At 47.0% G+C, this 26,672-nt stretch overlaps 1 protein-coding gene and 1 pseudogene across 1 annotated transcript; one reads left to right on the top strand and one right to left on the bottom strand.

Annotated features, from left to right (window-relative positions):
- Window positions 1-1,873: 1,873 nt before the first annotated feature.
- Window positions 1,874-13,255, bottom strand: LOC129345516 (cytochrome P450 1A5-like). The gene is made up of 7 exons (XM_055002706.1): window positions 13,172-13,255; window positions 10,053-10,907; window positions 8,888-9,011; window positions 7,706-7,795; window positions 7,151-7,274; window positions 5,795-5,881; window positions 1,874-3,659 (listed from the first exon to the last, which is right to left on the bottom strand). The coding sequence occupies exons 2-7, from the start codon at window positions 10,887-10,889 to the stop codon at window positions 3,371-3,373; spliced, it is 1,551 nt and encodes a 516-aa protein (XP_054858681.1). The 5' UTR covers window positions 10,890-10,907; window positions 13,172-13,255; the 3' UTR covers window positions 1,874-3,370.
- LOC129345266 (cytochrome P450 1A5-like) overlaps window positions 13,229-26,672 on the top strand; it is a 28,087-nt pseudogene continuing 14,643 nt past the window's right edge.

Here is a 26,672-nt window from a genome sequence, read left to right as displayed (position 1 = left end):
AAGCTTATGCTTCATTAAAGTTGGTTAGTCTTAAAGGAGCTACTGGACTTTTTACTATTTTGTGTCCCATGAAAGCCCTCTCCCCAAAATTCCAGAACGGGGTAAACGTTGATATTAACTACTGCCATCAAAATAAACTGTGTATCAATTTAATTAATTTTCTATTTAAGTTTTTTTATGAATGCTGAGACCTACCTAAAGTCCTTGCACAGCAAGGATCCACTCTTGCATACGAAGAAGCAGGTTTGCAAAAACTTAGGCTAGAATAAAATGTTGCTAGCGTGAACTGATACACCTCATTTGTGCTGTGAAAGGCTTTAGGCGCTTTCCTAAGGAGAAGCGCTAAAAAATATTACCCAACCTAACTAACTTGTATGCCAAGCAGAAAATGCTCTGCCCTCCCCCTCACCTTTGATGGAAGAACGGGGTGGGGGGGGGACACTAGGCTTGCATTTGAGTAAATACAATAAATGTTCACAATTCACAGCCTGTACCAGTGATATCCATATAACCCTCTGATTCAGATGGTGGCTTTCTCCATATTGGCAGGACTGGCTTGGATATGGGGACAGGGAAAGAAGCTATTGGATGTGTGAGCAAAAGCGCAGCCATTTTTCTAGCTAGCTTGAAATACAAAGCAGGTTAGTTGCCTGGCCAAAGTGTAACTGTGCAAAACAGGGTGAGCTCAGAGTATTTTTTTTACTTGCTAAAACTATGTCCCCTTATTTCATGAAATAAAAAGTTTTTCCTCTTCAGAGTTCTTCAAGTCTTGGTGTAAATCATTGGGCAATAAAGCACCAGGTCACGAACCTTGCTATTTTTGCAACAAATGAACCTGTGGCTGACCCATGCAGCTAGGAACATACAATAGTGTCGTTCCTGCCTGTGGGAAGAGGCCAGGAGTTGATTTTCACAGCATGGCGAATGCGCGAAGTCCAATTTTCAACAGCCCTGTTCAGGGCAGCCAGTTTACTGTTAGATGAAATGATGGACTATTAGCAATGTCAAAATTCTGCATCAGCTATAGTCTGTAAAAGGCAGGCCCTTGCCATACCTACGCCGAATGCAAGAAGAAGCTTTTGAATCCTGAGCCAGCTGAGAACGAGGCTATACAAAAAAGCCATCAAGCACCCACGTGGTTCTTTTTCCGCTGGTAGGAACTCAGACCGATTGTAAACTGTTCATATAAACGTTTAATACATCTTCCACGATATCAGATACAAGTGATCAAACAAAAGCATTATACAAATAAAGTAGAATGCACGTAAACAAAGAGAGCCTTCCTTCTGGAATCGAACTCGCAGCAGCTCAGAAAAGCTAAACAAGCAAACAATAGAACTGTTCCATGTGCTCTGCAGGCAGCCTTACACTGGGAGTCGTTGAGGATGGCATGAGCTTTCATGCCATTCTGCCACATTCTTTCCTCGGAAGCAAATCTGTTTTCTTAGTCAGGGCTTTTTTCCAGCAGGAACGCGGTGGAACGGAGTTCCGGCACCTCTTGAAAATGGTCACATGACTGGTGGCTCCGCCCCCTGCTCTCCAGACAGAGGGGAGTTTAGATTGCCCTCTGCACCGCTGGAGCGGCTCGGAGGGCAATCTAAACTCCCCTCTGTCTGGAGAGCAGGGGGTGGGGTCACCAGCCATGTGACCATTTCCGCCGAGGGCGATGTAAACTTTAAAAAACTCCCCCCTTGTTCAAGCTGACCCAAAGTGACATCATTGTGCCGTCTTGAGTTCCACCACTGAGTTCCACCACATCTTTTCCCAGAAAAAAAGCCCTGTTCTTAGTAAAAAGTCCAGTAGCACATTCAAGACTAACCAATTTTATTTTAGCATAAGCTTTCGAGAACCACAGTTCTCTTCGTCATGCATCTGACGAAGAGAGCTGTGGTTCTTGAAAGCATATGCTACAATAAACTTGGTTAGTTTTGAAGGTGCTACTGGACTCTTTACTATTTTGCTACTACAGACTAACACAGCTAACTCCTCTGGATCTGTTTTCTTAGCTGCTTCCTGCCCCTCTTCACTCTATTAATTGGCTCCTGCTGACAACGGCCATCTATGACTTCCAAATCTCTTTCCATCTTTCATTTAATCAGTGAATTAACTCCGTCCTTGTGGTCGTTGCTTCCTATTCTTGTATATTTTTCCCAGTTCCCTATCTGGCTGGTTCTTTTGGTCCGGCTCCTAGTTCTTCAGTATCTCTCCACCTCCAAGAACTTTCCTTGTCCTTGAGGAAGCCTGATTTCTCTTTAGCACCCCACCCTCTTCCCTAACAGATCTTTGACATTAGCCTGCACATGATACTCCATAAGTTCATACAACATTGTTCTGGTCAAACTATTGCTTTCTTAAAGACTTGGTATTTGGTATACAAAAAACAAAGAGGAGAATCCCCAGATATGTCCCATTCAAAAAGTTCCACATCAAGCTATGTAAAATCTACACATGAGAACTTTAATCTACTCCCAGTCTGGCAAGAATCCACTACTGTTAAGAGGTCCATCAACTTAGTACAGACATTTAGATGTCAAGATTTCAAGAACAATCAGCCAAAAACTTCCTGAGGAAACCCTGTGGAAATGAACGGAAGATGAGCAAGCCTTTGAGAATGAAAGGCATTCTGATAGCTTTTAAAACAGAAGAGCACCCGCTACATCATTTCGGAATGCAAATAGCTTTTGCTTCTTTAGAGTCTGGGGATTCTTTAAGGGTGGGGGGGGGGGAAAGAGTTGCAACCCCATTCTTCCATTTTATCTTCACAACCACCCTAGGAGGTAGGCTTGGCCCAAGATTTCTCTCTCCCAGCCCAAGATGAGAGCTTAGTGACGAGTTGATCTTGAATCTTTGTTCTACCCCGCTGCTCTTACTATTACACCACAAGTATAACCCTTGCAATGTTATTTAAAACCAAGGCATTAAAAATTGTGCTGTGGTCTAACCTTTCACTAGACCTTCAACAAATCATGTTTGATGGCCACATATCAACTGTCTTAACATTTTTGTGCTTTTTGCAGCAAGCATGGTGTTCCTCATCTGCTGGAAATGCTCGTCAGTCTTAAGATTTACCCTTGTTATGATGTGATCTCAACTAATCAGGAACACTACACAATGAACATTGTTTTGAGCGAAGAGTTTGCTTTTGAGTCTTTGAAGCATAAGTCTTTCAATGCCACCTCTATCCAGAAGTTGCGGATAACCTAACCCTTCTTTACTGAAGAAAGATGTGACGTCTGCATTTATCGTAGCATCAACCCACAGTTTCAGCCTGGGAGACCGTCCCACTCCCCAGGCAAAACTTAAAATAAGGTGACAGACCGTAAGAAATTATTCCTAAGCCTCTATTTCAGTTCACTCCCGATCTTGTTGTTTAAAAACGCTGCTTGATCTGGAAGTGCTCACACCTCTTGTGTTTCATTGTGAGTCCATACTGAGGGGTGATATCCACCAGTTGTCCACGGCACACGCTGAATTCTAGTTTCTGGAGGAGAGTGGTCAAGAAAAGGAAGACTTCCCCTTTGCCAACGGATTCGCCAATGCATCTTCTCTTCCCCAGACCAAAAGTCAGCACCTTCTCGCTCTCCACTCGATTTATTCCAGCCCCATCAGCAGCAAGAAAACGTCCTGGCTGGAACGTAGAAGGGTCCTTCCAAAGTTTCCTAAAAAACAAACCAAAGCAGACTCTCTAGTTTGCCATTTTATAAGACTATGCCTAGTTTGCCATTGTGCTGGCATGTTTATGACTTGCCAAGGAAAACTTGGCAAGTGAATGCAGGTCAGGGGGAGTGCCGATACGGATAAGATCCACATTTGACTTTGATCATTATGTTTAATATGTTCAAAGCGGCCCGATTTGCCGTACAAATCCAGAATCTCAGGAAGACTTCTGCAGTGGCCTGCCAAGGGGGGGGGGGAGATAAATATCATGTTTCATTGTTTTATATCGCACAAATTGTTATGTTCTAGGTGGTTAAAAGCTTTCTGGTTGCCCAATTAACTGAACTGGACCAACCTTATGTAAGAGGTAAGTTGATCTATGAAAGCCCAGGGTCAAAAAATACAGCAAGTTGAGAGAAGATAAATATACAAATACGATGAATAACATTGCTGTGAAACTTAGAGGGGGCTGAATGTTTGTCAGTTACTCAAGTGTCTTAGCAGTCACTTGCTAAAACAACAAAAGGACGGAACAAGCTCTCTCGCTAACCAGGTATTTTGTCTTTATAGCTACGGACTTGTTTTGTTAAACAAAATCTGAAAATCCAGGGAGGAAGAGGAGAATATTAGAACGTAAGCAGAGCCTGTTAGGTCAGACTAGTTGTCCATTAAATCCAATCTCCTGTTTTGCAAGGGGACCAACCAATTGCCCTTGAGTCCCAAAGAGACAGGGCATAAAGACAGAGGCCTTCCCCTGATGTTGCTTTCCGGCATTGGTGTTCAGAGATTTTCTGTCTCTGTATATGGGGGCTCCCTTTGGCCACCATGGCTAGTAGCCATGGACCTCTCATCCAGAAATCTGCCTCAGAGCGGGACCACAAGTGACGCCTGACACAGGTTGGACACTTGCCAGCTTCCCTCAAGTTTTGGCGGGAAATGTAGGCAGCTTGGCGGAATGTTGGACAAGTGACAGTTGAAAAGTCCATTGGACAGCAGTCGGAGAGCCAAGCTGCAAGACCAGGATGCCTACATTTCCCATCAAAATTTGAGGGAAGCTGACTAGTGTCCAACCTGTGTCAGGCATCACTTGTGGTCCCGCTCTCACTCACCTTTAAAGCCTACGCTCGTGGCCATCGCTACCTCTACTGACAGCAAATTCCACAACTGATGGTCTCTACAGATGAGACATCTTACAGGAGGATGCTTGATTGAAGAGGGACACAATGTTAGCCGGGAAATGTACGGAGTCTGAGCACTGAGTCACTTTCACCTCTCTACAAAGAGCTGGGAGAGAGCTTATTTCTTCTTTGCCTCCCCAACTGGGAAGAGAAGGAGGAAGGGGAAATTAACAAACCCTACCAGGAGCCATCTCTCAACTCTGTAGAGAGGTGAAAGTGACGAAGCCTTCTGCTCAATCTCCTATGTTTCTCAGCTAACATTGCATCTCTCTTCACTCGAGCGTCCTCGTGTAAGATGTCTCGTCTATAGAGACTCTAAAGTTACTCATTGGATAAAGAAGTATTTCCTTTTCTCTGTCTTGAGCAGGGCTCATTTTGAGGGGGAATGAGCAGGAACACAGTTCCGGCAGTTCCCCAAAGAGGTCACGTCAGGTGGCCCCGCCCACCTGACTCTTGGCCATTTTGGGCCCATTTCGGCCTGGATTGGGGCTGAAACGGCCCAGATATGGCCTCTGATGGGTGGTGGATCACTCTCCCACCCAGCTGCATCCCAATCCTGACCATTTTGGGCCGCTTTCGGCCATTTTCAGCCCTTTTGCCATTTTGGTCCCAATTTTGGCCCGGAATGGCCAGGATTGGGTCCAAAACAGCCAGGATAGGTGATGTCAGGGGGTGTGGCATATGCAAATCAGTTATGTCAATGACACTTCTGGCAATGTCAAGGGGTGTGGCATATGCTAATGAGTTGTGCTAATTAGTTATGCTAATAAGTTCCTCCAGCTCTTTTTCTATGGAATGACCCCTGGTCTTGAGTGTATTTCCCCAACAACTTCATTGGATGCCTCCAAGTTCTAGTATTACTATTCCCACGGAGGTCAGACCTATAGGTGGCTGCAGCCTAGAAATGCCGGCCAAGATTATTTCAGTGGAGTTTTGAAGAGGGTTCCGGAGATACTTACGGATCGTGGTTGACTTGCCATTGGTTAACAAACACGCAGACATCTTTAGGGATGTAGAAGCCATTCAGAGATGTTTCCCGAGTGGTGCTACAAGGAAAAACGAATGCCACGATTTACACAAAGCTAAGTCACTGCAAGCATCAAGCTCTTTTATAGAATAACATGAGCTAAACAGAAAATGCTTGCCATCTGAACTCACTTACCCGGAAGAAAATCCCTCTGAAGAGATTTATTTCTAGTTAAATTGTTCAGGGGTGTTTTGAAGAGAAATCTCAGAGAAAGTCAAAAATGTTGCACGCAATAAACCACCTTGGGATTTTCAGAACATGATCCTCAGCAGGTCTACTCAGAACCCTTTTCAGATCTACTTAGGGGAGCTTACTCCCAGGAAAGTGTTCTTAGGATTGCACCATCAGTTTCTTCAATAAATACTACTGCAAAATTTGGTCTACATGAACTACCTAAGGGAGACCTAGAATTTTAATCCTACTTCTTTATGCTTAACCTAGGGCCAATTTCAGGTGGGCAGTACACATGAAGCTACCTTATAATGAATCAGACCCTTGGTCCATCAAGGTCACTATATTCTACTCAGACTGGCAACAGCTCTACAAGGTCTCAGGTAGAAGCCTTTCACATCATCTACGCCGGGGGTCCCCAACGTGGTGCCCGTTGGCACAATTGTGCCTAATAACACTTTTCCTGGTGCCTGACCAGTGTTTTCAGAAAGTGGGTGAGTCCAGGTGGGGTTTTTGCAAAGCGTGGCTTCTGAATGGCTGTTGGAGATTTGATTGGCTGTGCAGAATTTTAAAAACATTGCTTTGGCAGAAGCTGTTTCCATAGCACAAGGATCTTCACTGAGTGACTGAAGGTAAGCTGCTGCAGCCATTTTGTGGCTGGCTCCGCCTCCTGCAGCAGCCATTTTGTGGCAGCCATTTTGTTGCTGCACCCACCACGCTGTATCAGAATTCGAAATGTGCCCACAGATGCAAAAAGGTTGGGGACCTCTGATTTACCCCCCCCCCCAGTACTTTAAACGGGAGATGCCAGAAATTGAACCCAGGACTTTCTGCATGCAAAGCAGATGCTCTGCTTCTCAGCCATCAGACTACCACAGTGCCTAGCCCTGTTTCAAGACCATGAAGTCTAAAGTGTCAATTTAGGATTGCCGCCAACCTTGAGGAAAAAATGTCCTGTCCCTTTAATACAAGCTTAATAGGTGGGACCAAAGCATTTCATGACAATGGTGGTCATAACATGGCAGTTAGCTGCTCTTAAAGGGACAGGACATATTTTTCTCCAGGTTGTTGGCAAACCTGGTTATCGTACACCAGTCCATTCTTGTAGAACCCTTACCAATGAGGAATTGTGAAGGGTAGGAAAGAGGAATGTCTGAACATCTCCAGCAGAAAGGCTTCTGTGTAAGGCAACTTGGAACGGTCAGATAGCCGGGGCGTCCGTTCTCTGCCAATTGTTTGGTCTGCAGGACAGGAGAGAGAAAAGAGATTGAAGGAGCAATCTTTAAGAGGTCTACTGAAAAAGTTAGTCCCATATTATTCAATGGTGCTTACTCCCAGGAAATTGGCGTTAGGATTTCAGCTTGAATGTGTGTTTGTTTATTGTATTTACTGTATTTATTCCCCACTTTTTACCCCAATGGGGACCCAAAGGAGCTTACATCATTTTCTTCTCCATTTTATCTTCACAACTACCCAGAAAGGTAGGTTAGTCTGAGTGTATATAACTGGCCCAATGCCACCCAACAAGGTTTCATGGCAGAGTAGAGACTTGAACCCAGAATCTCCCAGATCCTAATCCAACACACTCTAACCACTACACATTGCTGGGTCTCCCGTATGTTATGTAGATTAAGCATCCTTCCAATGGCTGGGTTTCAACTTCTGAGTTTACCTATCTCCTCCTGTATCTTCTTCTGGATTTCCGGATAGGTCACCAGATACATAAGGGACCACGACAGAGCTGTCGTCACTGTATCAAAACCTAGATGGGAACAAAAAATGAACATCAAGACAGGCAAAAGGGTAAACATTAACACCTATTCTCTTTTTTTGAATTCACAGCAAGCCTCGTTTACTACTTTAATCTAGAGCAGCGGTCCCCAACCTTTTGGGCACCAGGAACTGGTTTCGTGGAAGACAATTTTTCCAGGGACCAGAGAGGGGATGGTTTTGAAATGATACAATTGTGCACTTTATTTCTATTATTACGGTATAGTATATAATGAAATAATTATACAGCTCATCACAATGCAGAATCAGTGGGAGCCCTGAGCTTATTTTCATGCTAGATGGTCCCATCAGGGGGGGGGGTGATAGGTGACCACCTACCTCGCCTGCTCCCTGGAACTGACTCTGCGCTCACCCACCACTCACCTCCTGTGTGACCCAGTTGCTAACAGGCCACGGACTGGTACCGGTCCATGGACCGGGGGGTTGGGGACTCCTGATCTAGAGAACAAAAACTTCAAGAGCTAGAGATCTGGGACCATTAATGAGCAGCGGAAGTCTAAGGGGGGGAACCATTTTCCATGTTTTGGAGGAAGGATTCTTTGGCAAGTTGCCAAGGAAAGCAAATCCAGCATTTCCATATGCTTCACAAAATGTCAGCGGTGGGATGATTTGGCACATTTTGAACGAGGGCTTTTTTTCTGGAAAAAGAGGTGGTGGAACTCTCAAGAGGAAAATCAGTGAAAAACACATGGGCCCCTTTACAAAAAGGCCCCCTTACAAATCTCTCTGTCTGGAGATCAGGGGGGTGGGGCCACCAGTCATGAGAGGTGCTGGAACTCCATTCCACTGCATTCCTGCTTTAAAAAAAGCACTGTTTTGAACTATCAGGATAGCAAAAAGCTTTATGTAGGAAAAGAGAAAAGCAAGGCATTCCTGCGAAGAACAGATCTGAAGTGACAATATATTGCCGGTATGTTCTGTCCTTTGGGGGGAACCATCATATCATATATCATACAAGCAGCAGCTGTAACTGGTCAATTATCTCTAGAAGCTGCTGAAGGCAGCAATTATCGTAGAGGGAGCATGGGGGGGCAGTCTTTTGATTTTTTTTTCAGGTTCTTACCTGCACCGAAGAGATCCCCGACAATATTGACAATCTTTTGATCTGAGAACTGAATGTTTGCGTTCTCGTCTACTTTATCTTGGCAGTGGTCGATCAGGGAGTCTGTGATGTCTCGGATGTTTTCCTGAAATGCACGGGACCAGAAGGAGACAGTAGTTTAAGGCACTGAAGATTGGAGCATTTGTTTCTATACTATACATCGACACAAAATTTGCTAGCAGTTAAGAGCAGTTTGACAAAGGAACCAAGTTGAAAGTGGAGAACCTCTCCTTTAGAGAGAATTTTCAAGCACGGGATGGATCGCCCTTAGTTGAGGAAGCTCCTTTAGTTTGGGGTTTCCTACACTGAGCAAAGCAGTTGGGCTAGATGACCTCTGAAGTCACCTTGCAACTTGTTCTATAAACAGACAAAATGCTGGAAGATCCATAATCAGATCTTCCAGCATCTCATTTCAGTGACCGACACAAGCCTTCTTCTGGCTTTCTGCGAACTATGCAAGACTGAATTATTCAGGACAGTTTTCTATCCAAATTATAGGTCTGAGTCATAGCTTAAAAAGATACTGTATACTAGGCTATTGAGTACTAGCTGCTGATATAGAAATACTCCTACTGGGTATTTCCACATTGCTAAAGATGTCAGATTAATTATGCTTTAATTCATCTATGCCATTCCGCACACATTGGATAATGCACTTCCAATCCTCTTTATAGATCATTTGGAACAGATTTTTTTGTGTGCGGAACAAAAAATCCACCTCAAACGATTGATAGTGCATTGAAAGTGCATTATCCAACATGTGCGGAATCAGCATATGTGTTTTGGCTTTATGCTGGTTTTCAGATCTGCGGCTACAGTACCCTATTGTATTCTGTTTTTCATTGAATGTCCCAACAGCTGATCATATTGTAGTTTTGCCGTGTTGACCTAATTATCAAAATGTCCTAGTTGTTCGTTATATTGTATTCACTTGCACTATGTAATCCGCCTTGGAATTCAGTGAAAAAGGCAAACTATAAATAAACATAATAATAATTTAGACCGGAGCTGCCTTGGGAAAGGAGACCACCAGCCCTTTAGAATACAATTAGAATCTAACAGAGAGAAGATTCATATAGTAATGCCGAAACTGAAGTACCGCTTGGAATCGATGTTCCATGTTTACCTTGTCGAAGCTTATGTAGTGATCCTTGACAATCTTCCGTATAAATGCACTGAACTGCATATTGAGATCTTTGAAGACCTTCATGGTGCGGTTGGGAAGATACTGAAGGATTGGGATGAAATCTGCTGGGTTTCCCGAGGCAGCTGCCTCCCCAAAATCATTGCTCAGATTGACTATGCTGAGAAGCTCCTGGTCGTCGTGGCTGTAGCGCTTCCCGAAGCACATGGCGCAGATGACGTTGGCTACCGAGACCACCAGATAGCGGTAAGGATCGAAACTCTTCTCCTCCTTCATCCGCTCTTGGAATTTCATGATCAGGTAATCGGCTTCATTGGAGACATGCTCCTCCAGCAGACAAGAAGAGGAGACCGGGCTGGGGGAAGCGGAGAAGATCTTCAGGGCGTTCTGGGCCAGCTTGTGACTGGTCCGCCAAACCTCTCCAGAATCGTGACCAAAGGTTATGCTCTGGCCGTCACTGATGTACCGGAAGCTGTAGAGATCAGGACGTCCCATGAAGTCTCCTCCTTGTTTCACCAGCGCTTGCCGGATAGTGTCCAACCCACTCAGCACTATCACGGGTCTTGTGCCAAGATGGATCTGCATCACATCCCCGTATTTCTGGCTCATCTTAGCCAAGGCCAGGTGGGGGTTCTTCCCCAGGTCTAGTACGTTGCCAATCAAAGGATAGCCCTTTGGTCCTGGGACCCTCTTCAGCCCCTGCGGGATGCTCTTATTGAAGGATTTTATGATCACCAGAACCAGACAGGAAACAATGCAAGCAATTAGGAGTTCTGTCACCGACAGGAAATCTTGGTTTTCCATTAGGGCAACTTTCATCTTGCTAAATATGGGTATCTTAATGCAAGAAAAGGAAAAGATGAGAGGGAAATATTGTGAGCAACAAGTTGGGTCATTATCCAGAGTTTTGTGTGCAATCTTTATTTACTTCAGTTCAGGACTTTTTTTCAGCTGAAATGCAGTGGAACGGAGTTCTGGTACCTCTTGAAAATGGTCACATGGCCGGTGGCCCCGCCCCCTGATCTCCAGACAGAGGGGAGTTTAGATTGCTCTCTGCGCCTAGTGCGGAGGGCAATCTAAACTCCCCTCTGCCTGGAGATCAGGGGGTGGGGCCACCGGCCATGTGACCATTTTCACCGAGGGCAATTTAAACTTTAAAAAACTCCCCCCTTGTTCCAGCTGACCCAAAGCGACGTAATTGTGCAGTCCTGAGTTCCACCACTGAGTTCCACCACCTTTTTTCCCAGAAAAAAAGCCCTGCTTCAGTTAATAATATTATAATAACAACATTTGATTTATATACCACCCTTCAGGACCACTTAACACCCACTCAGAGCAGTTTACAAAGTATGTTATCATTATCCCCACAACAACAAACACCCTGTGAGGTGGGTGGGGCTGAGAGAGCGCTGAGAAGCTGTGACTGACCCAAGGTCACCCAGCTGGCTTTAAGTGGAGGAATGAGGAATTAAACCTGTTTCTCCAGATTAGAGTCCTACTGCTCTTATCCACTACACCAAACGGGCTCTCCTTACTGATTGCTCTCAAGTGGAGAGCTCTGAGAACTGGTACGCATTTCATTAGAAAGTGCCAGCAAACTTGCGGCTGCTGCTCGTTGCCGAGGAACAGAAACACAGAATCCCGCATCCCATCTTGGCATGTTTAACAGGGCTAAACCTGATCCACCTTGGAGATGGAGAGGCCGACTAGAACTGCTGCCTAAATTCTCTTCATCCAAAAGATTTCCCCTTGGATTTTGGCACTCCCAAATTCTTTGTGACCCACCTGAGCTCCCATCCCTTAAAAAAAAATTCAAAAGAAGTTCCAAAGCGGAATTGATACATTAGGAATGCACAATTTTCCACATTCTGTGCGGAACACAGTACATACTTGGCTTGTAGGAACTCTCAAGATACAAATGAAACAGAGGCTCAGCCTTCTAAACCTATTCACTTCCAGTGGGCTTAGACAGCTATAACTTGATTTAAGATTGTGCTGTAATTCTCTTGAGTCAAAAAGAGTCCAGTAGCACCTTTAAGACTAATTAACTTTACTGTAGCATAAGCTTTTGAGAACCACTGCTCTCTTCATCAGATGCATGTAGGCACCTGACAAAGAGACATGTCTCTCTCAAAAGCTTATGCTACAGTAAAGTTGGTTAGTCTTAAAGGTGCTACTGGACTCTTCGATTTTGCTACTACAGACTAACACAGCTAACTCCTCTGGATCTATTCTCTTGAGTAATCGCCATCTTCCCCAGCTATGTTGCCAGTTCATATACATTCCCATGGTGAGACAGAACAACAGAAGTGCTCTGTATTCTGTGTTTTTTAAAAACTAAGGTCCCCAAACACACATGGGCAGTTGCAAAGCCGTTACACAGACAGAATCTTGATGCAGTTTTTTTATTAACAAAATTGCCTGTTGCTGTTTGAGCATTATATATCAGAAACGTAGAGAGGAACAGCAACCGCAAACTGTGCATTTGTCGGTTTTCAAGTGGCAGAGGGAAAGGCACTAGGGGTGTTTACTTCAGCGATGTCACAGACACTAGCCAGTAGGCCCTTATGGGACAAGCATAGCAGCAAACCGTGCAACATTCATTGCTGCATTAATTGCTGGTGAGGGTGGCAGGACTGCATTTCCCTTGCAACTCCATAGACTCTGAGTGGTGGTGAAATGCAGTGTCCCGAGAACGTTGGTTACATGGACAGTGGCACATGTGTGCAAACACATCTGGACAGCATCTCTGGAACTAGGAACAGAGTGAGGCTGAATTTGCGGGATGGGGGTGGTCAGGTGGGCTACAAAGCGATCTGTCGGTGAAAGAAAAGGATCTCTGCACATGCTCAGAGATGCACGGCATTCCCCTCTTAACGGGGACCCCCCCCCAAATGAAACCTGGATTCTGTTTAGGAATTCAAAGCAGCATTTCAGCCAAGTGACACCGGTTCGGTTCGTGCTGGAGCTCATCGAATGCGTGGAAATCAGCACACACACCCCACCTAAGATACTTCTCCCACCAGGAGACGCGTGCATCCGCATGCACACGTGCAAGCCAGCTGATCCTGCGTTGCAAAGTTTGCAGAAAGCCCGGTTACCTGCGGTGCGCTGCGCTCCTTTGCAAACTGCGTCGCTGCCACCAAGTTTTCCCCGGGATGGCAAAGCCGAGCAGCGCTCCTCTCCTCCCGGCGTGTTCTTTTGCCGGTGACTTCTGCCAGCTTTATATGCACCTCCTTGGATCCTGATTGGCCCGGCCTCCTCGGGTCACGTGGCAGAAGGGTAACCAAAAGCGAAGTGGCTCTTTTGGCTGCGGGCTCTCTCCCCCTTTCCAGAGCCCAGGCAAATCCGGATTTATTCCCCGGAGGGCTCAAAGCGAGGGGTCCTTGCTGTAAACGGGGTTCCGATCTTCCTGGATGGTGCAGAGGGGTTCTGGGGTAAAAAGGCAGCAAAGGCACGGGGGGCTTTTCCATCCAAACTGTGCCCCGTTCGCACCGTGGATCTGAGCCTGTTTCAACCCCAGTGGGGTGGTACTTTCAGATGGGTAGCCCTGTTGGTCTGCAGCAGAAGAGCAAGATTCGGGTCCAGTGGCTCCTTAGAGCCGTATCTGGAAATCTAGTTGGTCTTATGTGCTAATGGGGTGGTAGAATTCTGTGTCAGACCCTTGTAGGGCAATCCTAAGAAGTGTTTAAACTCTGCATAGGATTGCGCTAAGGTCAGTATTGTCTACTCAGACCGACATCTATCTGAAGCAAGGAGCCCTGACTCTCCTAAGCTTCCACCCTGGAAGTCTTGTTGGTCTCAAAGGTGCCACTGGACTCAAATCCTGCTGTTCAGACGGGCACCGGCGTTCCAGGATCCTAAGTTCGGGTCTTTCCTATGACAGGGACCGAACCTGGGACCTTGTGTCCACCAAGCAGATACTCTACCACTGAGCCGCAGGTGAGACTGGGAGAGAGAGGGGAGAGGGAGAAAGACATCTCTCCGAGTTACTGAAAATCCCAGTCCTCTGGATTTTATTTCTGAGAGTGCCTAAAATGCTGTGTTTTAATATTTATTCTGCCAATCGAGAAATGTTATTGCCTATTCTGCCAATCGAGAAATGTTATTGTATGTGGAACAGTGTTTTAATGTTTATTTATAATATTTTTCTTGTTTTTAAACTGTATGTTACAAATTGTATGTTGTTACACCGCCCTGAGCCCGTCTGACAGGGAGGGCGGTCTAGAAATGCAATAAATAAATAAATAGACATCAGAGAATCTGGTATTTACCAACAGGCAAAAGTTACCACTAACTGACAAAGCAGATATCATGTTAGATCCAAGCTAAATTTCCACCTTCATGTTGCAGGACCCCCCCCCTCCTGATTCTTCCCTGTCCCATATTCCTAGAAGCAGCACTTCGTGTGGATCAGGGGACTGCAGTGGGAAAGGGGAGGCAGGAAAGTTCTAGTCTCCCCTTGGAAAATTTACAGTGCGGTCCTAAGAAAAGTTACTCCAGTCTGAGGCCATTTAAATCAATGGGTTTAGACTGGAGTAACTCTGCTTAGGATTGCACTGTTAGTCTGGATCCAACCCCTTCTTTTATTCCGGATAACTTAGTATAAACACCATTGCTTCAGACGTAAAGGCGCTGCCCGCTCAGAAATAAAAGCACTCCCAATCAATCAGCTAAATAATCCTTTGTTGATTCATCTGTCAGTTGCACAGATTACAGATTTCAGCTTCAGTTTGCATAGGGTTTTGTTCCTGCATTGCATGCAATAATAATAATGTAAAAATATAAGAAGTAAATAATAGTATTTGCATGACCCTGTGGACTTGTCAAAGCGCTCCACATGCTTCATCTTGTTATAATCTTTACAACAGCTTTGTAAAGTAGGCCGGTATTGTTAGCCCCTTATCACAGGCACTGGGCTGCAGCTGAGGAAAGGGGCATGAACTCACATAAAGCTGCCTTATAAAGAATCAGACCCTTGGTTTATCAAGGTCAGAGTTGCCTACTCAGGCTAGCAGCAGCTCTCCAAGGTCTCAGGTGGAGGAGGCCTTTCACGTCACCTACAACGTGCTCTTATAAACCAGAGATGCCAGGGGGACTGAACCGAGACAATGTTCTCCCACTGAACCAATGCCTCTCCCCTGGGCTTGCCCCAGTCATTTGGTGAATTCATGGCAGAAGCAAGTTTCAAACCCAGTACATCTGTCACCCCACCAAATCTCAGCATTTTCTCCAATCAGTCACATCCATTTCCCAAAGTGAAAAGTTTCCCGATGGCGAAGGAGGCCAGCACTTTCTAATCAAGGATATGTGTCCCTTTGGACAGGAAGGGAACACTTTACAGGTGGCCAACTTTTGTAGAATATCTTGGGGTAGGACCTCTTGGAATGTTAGTTAGCACCCATCAACAAACGCATCCTGGAATGTGCGATATGCAGAACTAGGAAAAACATGGGGTAACCCATTATAAAATTCAGAAAATTGCACATTGGATCTTCAGGAACGGAATCCATTTTTCTCTGGAGTTCACCGCTGGAACTCCGAATTCAGACTGCATGCGCACAACCCAGTGCGAACCCTGGCCCGACTTGTTTATTCAGAATTGCACACTGTGTACAAGGTGATTGGAACGTTGTGTCTCTGGAGTAATATCTGGGATTCATACACCCATGGCATCACTTGGTTGTTGCAGCTGCCAAGTGAAAATACTTGTGGGTACCAGGCCCGAGTATAGCATGATCCAGAACAGAAAAATCAATCAGTGTGGCATGGTGCATGGATGAACCGGTCCTTGGATTGTCCTGGTCATGTGGAGAGTTTCCCTAACCTAATGCACAAATGTTCTTGGAAGTATCTGTGGCTGGAATGGAAACTTTCCAGACAATGCAGAGGATCTACTTGTCGACCCACATAGGAAGAGGGATGAAACCATAAGGTCTAGATGTGGTGCAGTGTATACTCAAATGAGATGTCACATTGCTCCAAGATATGAGTCCAGTGGAACCTTAGAGACCAAGATTTTCAGAGTATAAACTTTATTATTCATTCATTTGTTTGTTTGTTTGTTTGTGTATTTATTTATTTATATCCCGCCCTCCCCACAAGCGGGCTCACAGCGGGTCACAACAGTAAATAAGAGAGTCAAAGCTCTCTTCTTTAGGTATCAGAAGAAGGTCTCTAAGGTGTCACTGGACTCAAATTCTGCTCTTCTACTGCAGACCAACATGGCTTCCTACCTGAAACATGAGGATTTGTGTCCAAGGGTACCTTAGACAGGGCTCCAAAGCACCCCTATGTGAAAACTCCCTGCAAAAGAGAAGTAGCTGCACAGGAAGCAGCAAACTAGGTTGGAGCTTTCCTTTCTGAAGTTTCTTTCCCCACTTGCAGTGCATAGCTGTCCCATCACCTACAGCCTGAACCGGTATAGTCCTTTCAGTCTTTCAGGCCTCTACCACTTACAACTCAGTCAGTGGTGGAGATGAGGCAGAGAAGGAAAACAAAGACATGCGCCCCTGTGCAGCGCACGACCTGCCCTGCCCAAAGTAGGTTTTGAACCCTGAGCAACCTTACAGGGCAAATTCTACTTTTTTTTAGCGATCTTGCACCAACAGAACTAGTCCAATCCAACCTGTGGGGGGGGGCATTTCCCTGGAGTTCCAAACGCCCTTTTTGCAACAGGAGCATCGGAGAATCGCCACATCCCGCTCCAGAGGTTAAAGTTTATCAGTCAAAGGAGCCGGCCCGCTTTCCCTGCGAGCGCCCTCCGGGTTAAAGATTGCCCGGGTTCGCGTGAGAAGCGCTTTGGCGGCGCGGCGGCTCTTGGTGCCGCGGAAACGAAATCGGGAAGTGATCGGGGTGGGGGTGGCGGCGGAGGAGAGGAGCAGCCGGGCATCCGTGGCGTGCCAAGGCAGCCGGAGGTGGCACGGAGCGGAGAAAGGGGCGGAGGAGCGCTCCTCAATTGGGGATGGTTCCCAGGAAAAGCCCAGCCCAGAAACTGGGGAAATGCAACCCGGCAGGCAATCCGGTCCGTTTGCACGAACGCGCCGGGCAGAGATTGACACACGATGCCCCAGAACTGCGGGGGAGAAGGGCTGGCTGTCTCCACCACGAATAGCTTTGTTTTGCAATGCTCCCATCAGACCAGCCCTGAAAAGAGGCAGTCAGCCCTCCCTGAAAATAGCTCCAGAGCCCTGTTAGTCTGTAGTTGCAAAATAGCAAACAGTCCAGTCGCACCTTTAAGACTAACCAACTGTATTGAGGCATAAGCTTTCGAGAACCACAGCTCTCTTCGTCAGATGAAAAGACTGCGTAGCATCTCAGAAACGGTTCTGGGATCCGGCGCTAAACTGGCTGCCCCCTTTCATCTATTTTTTTTTAATCCAGTCGCTTTATTTTCATGCTGTCCTGTTGTTCAGGAGGGGCAGTTTTGTAAAGGGAACAGAGCTGTAATAAAATGAAATTTATTGGGGAGGGCGCTTCGAGAAAAGGAAACAGGGTTGTAGTTTACTGCGCTGTTTATTGGAGTTTATTGCGCTGTTTATTGAACGCATTATCTTGTTTTTACTACATCGGTTTATTTTGCTGTCTGTCCGTTCTTTGCGCTGATACTGTTGTTTTGAAATTGTGTAATCTGCCCCAGTCCGGGGAAGAAAGATAGCCTATAAATAAAGTAATTAACTAAATATTCTGCCTTGGTTTGTCTGGATGAAATACTCCGCGTTCCTGATTTCCGCAACAGACTTGACTCTGAAATAGACTAGTGCATTGAAACAGGTTAGGCCAGACCTGAACACCTGGAGCTGCCTTATGACCATTGGTCTACAATCTCAGGGCCAAGCTACAAGTGACGAATGATACACGTTGGACACTTGTCAGCTTCCCTCAAGTTTTGACGGGAAATGTAGGCGTCTTGGTCTTGCAGCTCGGCTCTCCGACTGCTGTCCAATGGACTTTTCAACTGTCACTTGTACAACATTCCGCCGAGCTGCCTACATTTCCCATCAAAACTTGAGGGAAGCTGACAAGTGTCCAACCTGTGTCATTCATCACTTGTAATTTGGCCCTCTGTATGGTCTGATGTGACTGGCAGCGGCCCTCCAGGATCTCTATTCTTTCACATCACCTGGTCCTTTAAAAAAAGGAAAAGAACACTGGGCGTATGGTGTGGTGGTTAGAGTGTCCCACTACGATCCAGGAGACCCAGGTTCGAATCCCTACTCTGCCATGGAAGCTGGCTTGGTGACTTTGGGACAGTCATGCACTCTCAGCCTAATCTACCTCACAGGGCTGTTGTGAGGATAAATGGAGGAGAGGAGAATGATGTAAGCAGCTTTGGGTCCCCTTGGGGGGATATAGGTGGGATAAGACAGACAGACAGACAGACAGACAGACAGACAGACAGACAGACAGACAGACAGACAGACAGACAGACAGACAGACAGACAGATAGATAGATAGATAGATAGATAGATAGATGTTCTATTGCTAAGTCTCAGGCCTTTCCTAGCTACTCCTTCAAAACCTAAATGTGAGCCAGGACTTAACTCTGGAACCTATTTCAACCCCCCACAAGAGAAGAAGTGGAACAGAGAAGAGTGCCTCTGAGCATTCACAGAGTGCTTTTATTCAGGGTAACTGCACACACTAGTGCCAGCGCTGTGTAGTGATTAGAGTGCCAAAGGAGGATCCGGGAGGCCCAAAACACTTTTGTGAATAAAACGGGACTTACTTCTGAGTAGACTTTCTTAGGATTGTTTTATCCTGCAAATTAGGCACTGTCCTGTGCATGACCCGCTGCTGTGGGAGCTGAAACGACCCCAGCGGTACTCTTCCCTCCATATAAGGCCAGGTTCACACATGCAGGATAATAAGGTGGGAGAATGCTGAGATGAAAGAATGCTCCAAATGTGTGTGTGTGTTGGGTGTGTGATTGTGTGCGTGTATGTTCCAGCTTGGCACATTTCCTTTGCATATTTGTTAGCCGCCTTGGTGGCCCTATTGGGATAGAAAGGCGGGGGACAAACCTTGCGAATGAATGAATGAATGAATGAATGAATGAATGAATTGCCCCTTGCAAACCGAAATCTAGCGCAGCAAGGAGAAAAGCTCTCCCTCTCTGCTAGATTTCTAGTCGCCTCGAAGTTTCGCCGCAGCACTAACGGGGTCCTCCACCGGCCGGCTCGATACACGCGACGCGCCCCGCAGGCTCATTCTCTTGCACGTGTGGACGCGCGCCATCCAAGCGAGACGCGTGGAGAAAGCAGTCTTTGCTATGCAGAGCGCTTGCCAACGCCTCCCCAAAGGAAGCCCTGCAGGGTCCGGCGCCTTTGGCGCGTCTCTAATCGCGCAGCCGGTGCCTGGGAGCGCGTCTCTGCCTCTCGCTCGGGGCAGGATCGGGGCGGCTCGCGTGAGAAGCAGCCGCCGCGCCTGCTCGGAATCTCTGCGCCCAGAACCTCGCCGCTCCCCGGCCACTTTCCAGGCACGCGATGGGAGGGCTCTTGCCGGGCCGGCGCCCTCGCCACGCCGGCGACTCGTGATCCCAGGGGTCGGAGCAGGAAAGCGGGGATGGAGGCCAGACGGGCTGGGGCGTCCTTCCTCTCACGCACGGGTGAAGGCGCCTGGCAGCCTTGGCAGAGAAGCGCCCTCGCCTGTGCCAGCGCCTGCCAAGGCTGCCAGCTCCGGGTTGGGAAATACCTGGAGATCTGGGGAGGGGAGAGACCCGAGTGGGGCATAATGCCCGAAGGGCCCCCTGCCAAAGCAGTCATTTCTTCCAGGATAGTACAGAGTCCAATGGCGCCTTGAAGACTAACCAACTTTATTGTTGCATAAGCTTTCGAGAACCACATCTCTCTTCGTCAGCTGCACCTGACAAACAGAGCTGTGGTTCTCGAAAGCTTATGCGACAATAAAGTTGGTTAGTCTTCAAGGTGCGACTGGACTATTTGCATCTGATGAAGAGAGCTGTGGTTCTTGAAAGCTTATGTGACAATAAAGTTGGTTAGTCTTAAGGGTGCGACTGGACTCTACTATTTGCATCCGATGAAGAGAGCTGTGGTTCTCGAAAGCTTATGCTACAATAAAGTTGGTTAGTCTTCAAGGTGCGACTGGACTATTTGCACCTGACGAAGAGAGAGCTGTGGTTCTTGAAAGCTTATGCCACAGTAAAGTTGGTTACTCTTAAAGGTGCGACTGGACTCTACTATTTGCATCTGACGAAGAGCGCTGCGGTTCTCGAAAGCTTATGCTACAATAAAGTTGGTTAGTCTTAAAGGGGCTACTGGACTCTTTACTCTTTTGCAACTACAGACTAACACGGCTCACTCCCCTGGATCTATTTCCTCTAGGGGAACTGAACTCTGTAGAGCATTTCAATTCTGGGAGATATCAAGGCCCCACCTGGAGGTTGGCGACCATGCTTGGGAAGTTTGCCCAAGATGGTTTTGCATTAAGAAATGGGGGTGGGGGGGAGGCGTGGATTAGGCTATTGTGGAGCCGGGTTTTTCCACTGTACAGGCCAAAGGGCCAGGTCAGTCTCTGGCCTCTGCTGGCAGAAACCTCTCTGGGGTTGGGAAAGTGAGACCCCATAGACAGGCAGCATAAGGGGTGCTTCCTAAGGGCTGAACAAGGTAGCCCCAGGGGTCACGAGGTCAGAGAGCCTTTCCTGCAAAGCAAGGCACAGGACTTTGGGGTTTAGAAGAGGTAACCTTAATTATTTTATTAACTGACTTCATTTATACTCCACCTTTCTCTCCAAACTGGCTTACATCATTCTCCGTTCCTCCACTTTATCCTCACAACAACCTTGTGAAGTAGGTTAGGCTGAGAGTACGTGACTGGCCCAAGTAAGCCAGCCAGTTTCCATGGCAGAGGGGATTAAGAGCCAGTGCCGTGTCATGGCTAGAGTGTCAGAGACACAAGTTCGAATCCCTTCTCTGAAGCAGAAAGTTGCTGGCTGATCTTGGGCCAGTCACATGCTCTCAGCCTAACCTACCTCACCGGGGTGTTGTGAGGACAGGAGACAGAACTGGACATATTTATGACGTTGAATGGGACTTTGAAGTCCAGAGGTGGAATGCCAGTTATGGTCAGTTGCTGCAGAAAAGTCGGTAAGGGGGGGGGAGTTGTTGTCTGTGGGTCTAGCTAGGAAGGACGCTGGTGGACAAGACGGCCTGTTGGTCTGAGCTGTCAGGGTTCTTTTATGTCCTTATGTTCATTTGATAGCAGGAACAAGGACAGAGAAAGTGGAAGAAACTATATATTCATCCTACTTACTTCATTTATACATTTCTCCCCAGTACAGACCCCAAATTGGCTTATGTCATTCTCTTCTTCTCCATTTTTTCCTTCACTACAACCCTGTGTGGTAGGCTGAGTGTGTGTGACTGGCCCAAGGTCACCCAACAAGGTTCCCTGGCAGAGTGGAGATTTGAACCCGGCTCTTCCAGATCCTAGCCTGACCCCCTAACCATTACAGAACACAGGCTCTCACATGACTTCTCTCTCTCATTTTTATTCCTTCCATTTTTAAATCCTGCCCTTCTCCCATGGAGCTCTGGGTAGCACAGGTAGCCCTTCCTTCCTCCAAATGATCCTCACAGCAACCCTGCGAGGTTGAACAGACAGGCAGGCAGAGCCCCCCCAGTGAGCTTCCGCCTCCTCCTTTGGTCGGCATCCAGTCAGGCGCTGTTGCGGGTGCCCTGTTGGCCTCTAAGGCCTTCCATGCGTGGTTGAAGGAAGGAAGGAAGGCTTAGACAGCTGGGTGTGTTCAGATGCATGAGATCTGAGCAGGAGGCTGGCACGCAAGCCGCCTTCCTGACCTCATTCACCCCAAGAGCAATCAGCCTCTCTGGCTTTGCCAGAGATCCATGGTACACGACTCACACCAATGAGCTGCTTACTTACACACAGTTCTTCTGCAGCACTGTCCTGTGTGTGTACATAGGATTGCTGTGATCACAACATGTGCACAGAGCAGGATAACAAAGTAGTTCTTCGAGTCAGGACCTGGTTGGATTTTACAGTCCTTCTCTGATACAGCGCTTTTTTTTTCAGCGGGAACACGGTGGAACGGAGTTACGGCACCTCTTGAAAATGGTCACATGGCTGGTGGCCCCACCCCCTGATCTCCAGATCTCCTGAGATTGCCCTCCGTGCTGCTCCAGGGACGCGGAGGGCAATCTAAACTGCCCTCTGTCTAGTGATCAGGGGGCGGGACCACCAGCCATGTGACCATTTCCGCAAAGGGCGATTTAAACTTTAAAAAAATCCCCCCCTTGTTCCAGCTGACCCAAAGTGACGTCATTGTGCAGTCCTGAGTTCCACCACTGAGTTCCACCACCTCTTTTCCCAGAAAAAAGCCCTGCTCTGATGTGTCTGTGGTCAGTACCAAACTGGCTTGTATTGGGGTCAGCAGGGGAGAAATCGATCTACCCCACCCTTCCTCTGAGGATGTCAAGCTAGGGACCTCTCATAACAACCACAACCCTAGGAGGTGGGCTAGGAACTGACCCAAGGTCACTCAACAAACTTCATGGCTGAATGCGGATTGGAACCTGCGTCTCCCGGGTCCGTGGTATGACTCTCTGTGCACCCCCCCCCACGAGCTCTCTATACATTGTAATGTGAACTTTTGAAATGGCATATATCAGAAAATATAAATTATAAGGTCTTTACGGAATAGTGTAGGAATAGGAAAATATAGACAAAGAAGTCTGATTATCTTCCTGACTTGAGGTGGAACCTCTTCTTCGGGAATTTTCTTTGAAGACTGGGGAAACCGTGAAGACTTCTGAGTCCAGTCACTTCCTTGACTGGCTATGGAATTGGGCTAAAACCTTCCTTCCAGTTAACCCAGGTGGCTGCACAGTGGTTAAGTGGTTCTGCTGGAAATCACCACTCTACTGGTTTGAATCCCACTACTGCCATGAGCTTAGTAGGTGGCCTTGGGTCAGCCACTCCTCTCAGCCCCAGCTCCCCAGCTGTATTGCGGGGATAATAATAACACTAACTTGTTCACCACTCTGGGTGAGGCACTGATCAGTATATAAAAGCAGTATATAAATGCAGTTATTATTAATATTTCTTCCATTCTAGATCCCAATTCTAAAGTCCATGGCTCTTGAAAACTGGGAAATTGATTCTTTGAAGGTGGGCTCAGATGGTAGAGTGGTGGGAAATAGATTGCTCTTCTCATATAGAGGTGCTCAGGGCTTTTTTTCTGGGAAAAGGTGTTGGAACTCACTGGTGGAACTCAGGACTGCACAAAGATGTCACTTTGGGTCAGCTGGAACAAGGGGGGAGTTTTTAAAAGTTTAAATCACCCTTTGCGAAAATGGTCACGTGGCCGGTGTCCCCGCCCCCTGATCTCCAGACAGAGGGGAGCTTAGATTGCCCTCCGTGCCGCCAGTGGCGTGGAGGGTGATCTAAACTCCCCTCTGTCTGGAGATCAGGGGGCGGGGACACCGGCCATGTGACCATTTTCAAGAGTTACTGGAACTCTGTTCCACCGTGTTCCCGCTGAGAAAAAGACCTGGAGGTGCTACTCTAAAAAGGAGGCAGCCACTGCTTTGAAGGGAAGTGATCATGTTTAACTGGTCAAGATGGTTAGCTGTGTTAGTCTGTCTGAAGCATAGAAAAGAGCATGAGTTCAGTAGCACCTACAAGACTAACAAAATTTGTGGTAGGGTATGAGCTTTCAGGAGTCCCAGCTCACTTCTTCAAAATTTTTGTTAGTCTTATGGTGTTTGTTAGTCTTGTTAGTCTTATAGGTGGTACTGGACTCTTGCTCTTTTCGAATGTTTAACTGGGTGAACGTTAAGGCCCCAATTCATTTGACAGTCTTCAAAGTGCCACAACACTCATCTGGTCTCTGTTCATTCTCATGTACAGCCCAATCTTCTCTGCATTGGCTTGGGCATCAAACCCACTGATTTCAGGGGTGCTTACACCATTAGGGCAGCCCACAGGTCTCAAAGAGAGAATCTCTTGAGCAAGTGGGAGAAAGTCCATTTTGGAAATCTTGTCTGCATCTGCAGGAGAAGGCAGTTGCAGCTGTTAGGGATCTAGTGGAGCCTGGGGGTTTGCCAGGGCAGGGCAGGGTGAAAGTTTATCAGGCCCGCTTCCAGGCAGTGCTTTGTGCCGGTCACAGTCCCCCCCACCCCCTTGCAGGTTAAAGATTGCCCCGGGTTGCGTGAGAAGGCGTTTGGCTGCATTTCACCGGGCTTCCCGTGCAAAAGCAAACAGGGACTTAGGGGGGAGAAGGAGAAGGGTGGTGGTGGAGGGGTCACTTTCAGGGACGTTGCGTGAGAATGAAGCTAGGCTCAGGGAGGGCAGGGGGCAGGGAGGGGCTGGCCCTTGGGGGAAACCAGGGAGGACAATGAAAAGTCATTTCACACACACACCCCAAGTCCCTCCGGCGGAGCTGCTCGCTAGAGATTTCTTGAAACAGTCTTTTCAGCTGTGCCTCTTTGCACGCTTTGCAAGGGCCAAGAAGTCAATTGCTTTCCAGGCATCCCTGTGCAGAGTTTACTACAGTCTAAGCCTGCTGCAGTCAGTTAAGTGTAAACCAGAGTCCCTTGCATGGATCAAGTTAGCAGGCTCTCCAAAACAGAGTGCGGAATGATGTTGGTTTATCCAAACACCGCATAACGGGCACGGTTTGGTGAAAGTGAAGTAGATTTCTGGCTGCCCTCCTATGCAGTTCCCTGGAAGGAAGCCCCTTTAAATAAAGTGGAGCTTACTCCTGAGTAAATATGCATGAGATTGCATTGTGTGCCCCACTGAATTCAATGTTAGAGCTGAGCATTCGCTTTGGATGGGTTGGCATGTTTGCAACCGAGATTATTTTGATTTTTTTCCTTGTATTTTTCTTTAGTTATTGAAAGTTGATCTCAGAGTTGTCTGTCTGATTCTGAGGATCTCAGAACTTTCTGTCTGATTTCAAGGATTTCAGAGTTGTTTGTCTGGTTCCAAAGATCTCAAAACTGCATACATGGTTCTCTTTTCCTCATTGTCTCCTCCCAACAACCCTGTGAGGTAGGTTAGGCTGAGAGAGAGTGATAGCTCCAGGCTACGCAAATGAACTCCCTGGGCAGGGCAAGATTTGAACTTGGGTCTTCTAGACTGATGCTCTAACCACCACACCACTCTTACCACACTAGCTTCCCAAACCCAGTGAATTACACTCAAAAGATTTCTGATGGGATTTAAACCAACTCTGTCTCTGCTCCCAACCCCTCCCTTCTCCCCCTCCCCTTCTGTATTATTTCCTTAGAAAATGTGGGAAATTATTTCCTCTTCCTAGCATCTGAGGAAGTGAGCTCTGACTCACAAAAGCTCAGGCTGGAATTAATGGGGTTAGTCTTTAAGGTGCCACCAGACTCCTGTTTCGTTTCCCGAATTTAGAAGTTTGTGATTGGGCTTGCCACTACAGGACAGCGTGTCAAAGCTGTGATCGTGCCGGCTGTGAGCCACTCTCTATTTGCCGTGATGTCTGAATGACGCTAAACTGTTTGCTTGGCTTGATGCCTGAATTGCTGAGCCAGTGTCTGTCTTAGGGAATGGGCCGAAGGCCTGTCACTTGCCTGCGTGGCAGACCGTTTAGGCAAGCCCTATGTAAGCAGCCCAGAGCGGTTTAGATGCAGAGCGGCGTGTTAATGTAACCAGATAAAACGATACCAAGCAGGCATGCTTAGCAGATACTTCAAAATGACACTGGCTAATTAACAGCTCATGTAAACATTCCAGGAATCATAGTTTTACCTGGACTGATTCCAGAGGGTGGAACAGTACGTCGATCTGCAATTCTTCTTTTTTTTAAATAAGCAGATTTTAAATTTTATATGGTGGATTTGCAATGTAAACAGCTAGTGCGGTTAGATGAGGATCTAGGAGGGCCAGATTCAAATCTCTGCTTGGCTGCAAAGTTTGCCGGGAGAACTTGGGCTGTTGTTAGGATAATAGTCGAGAAAGTCGGGAAAAATCATGGCCGTTTCCAGATGGCTTACCTTCTGCCGCTCCATGCCGCAACACCGTGGCTTGTGCTGTGGCTAACGCGAAATATCGCGTTTTCTCACGTGAGTTTTGCGCAATGTTGTGCAAAACTCGCGTGAGAAAACGTGCTATTTCGCGTTTTCTCCGGCATGAGCCGCAACGTTGCGGCATGGAGTGGCAGAAGGTAAGCCGTCTGGAAACGGCCCATGTTTGCTGCTTGGAGATGACCCTGTCTAGGAATGAGGTGGGTAGAGAGGGCTTATTCTTTCCAGTGAAGTGTATCGGTTAGCATATTAGATTGCAGAATGTTCAAACCCCTGTTCACCCCTTGAGGCTCTCTTTCTCAGCCTCATCTACCTCGCTGGGTTGTTGTGAAGATGGGAAGTATGCTGCTCTGAGTTCCTTAGACGAAGGGAGGGATAAAAATATGTCAGATTATACACAATTTGTTTTTAATTTGTTGCAGGAAAAACAGCAGTGCTGTGGAGCCTCAAACGAGCCTTTGTGGACTCTTTATAAAAATGCGTGTATTTAAATTATGCTTACCCCTTTTTCCATGATTTAAAGCTTTTGAGGTGACCAATATGAAATGCCAAATTGGCAAGAAACACA

This window comes from Eublepharis macularius, chromosome 18 (assembly GCF_028583425.1).
Source record: "Eublepharis macularius isolate TG4126 chromosome 18, MPM_Emac_v1.0, whole genome shotgun sequence".
In the NCBI taxonomy this organism is placed as follows: Eukaryota; Metazoa; Chordata; class Lepidosauria; order Squamata; family Eublepharidae; genus Eublepharis; species Eublepharis macularius.
This window is presented reverse-complemented; position numbering and strand designations above follow the sequence as displayed.

Coding starts and splice junctions, on each gene's coding strand:
- LOC129345516 (XM_055002706.1), bottom strand. CDS start 10,889: ATGAAAGTTGCCCTAATGGAAAACCAAGATTTCCTGTCGGTGACAGAA. Junction 7,796..8,887: donor CGGGGATCTCTTCGGTGCAG/GTAAGAACCTGA, acceptor GTTCCCATCTAG/GTTTTGATACAGTGACGACA. Junction 5,882..7,150: donor CCCTTCACAATTCCTCATTG/GTAAGGGTTCTA, acceptor TTTTCCTTGTAG/CACCACTCGGGAAACATCTC.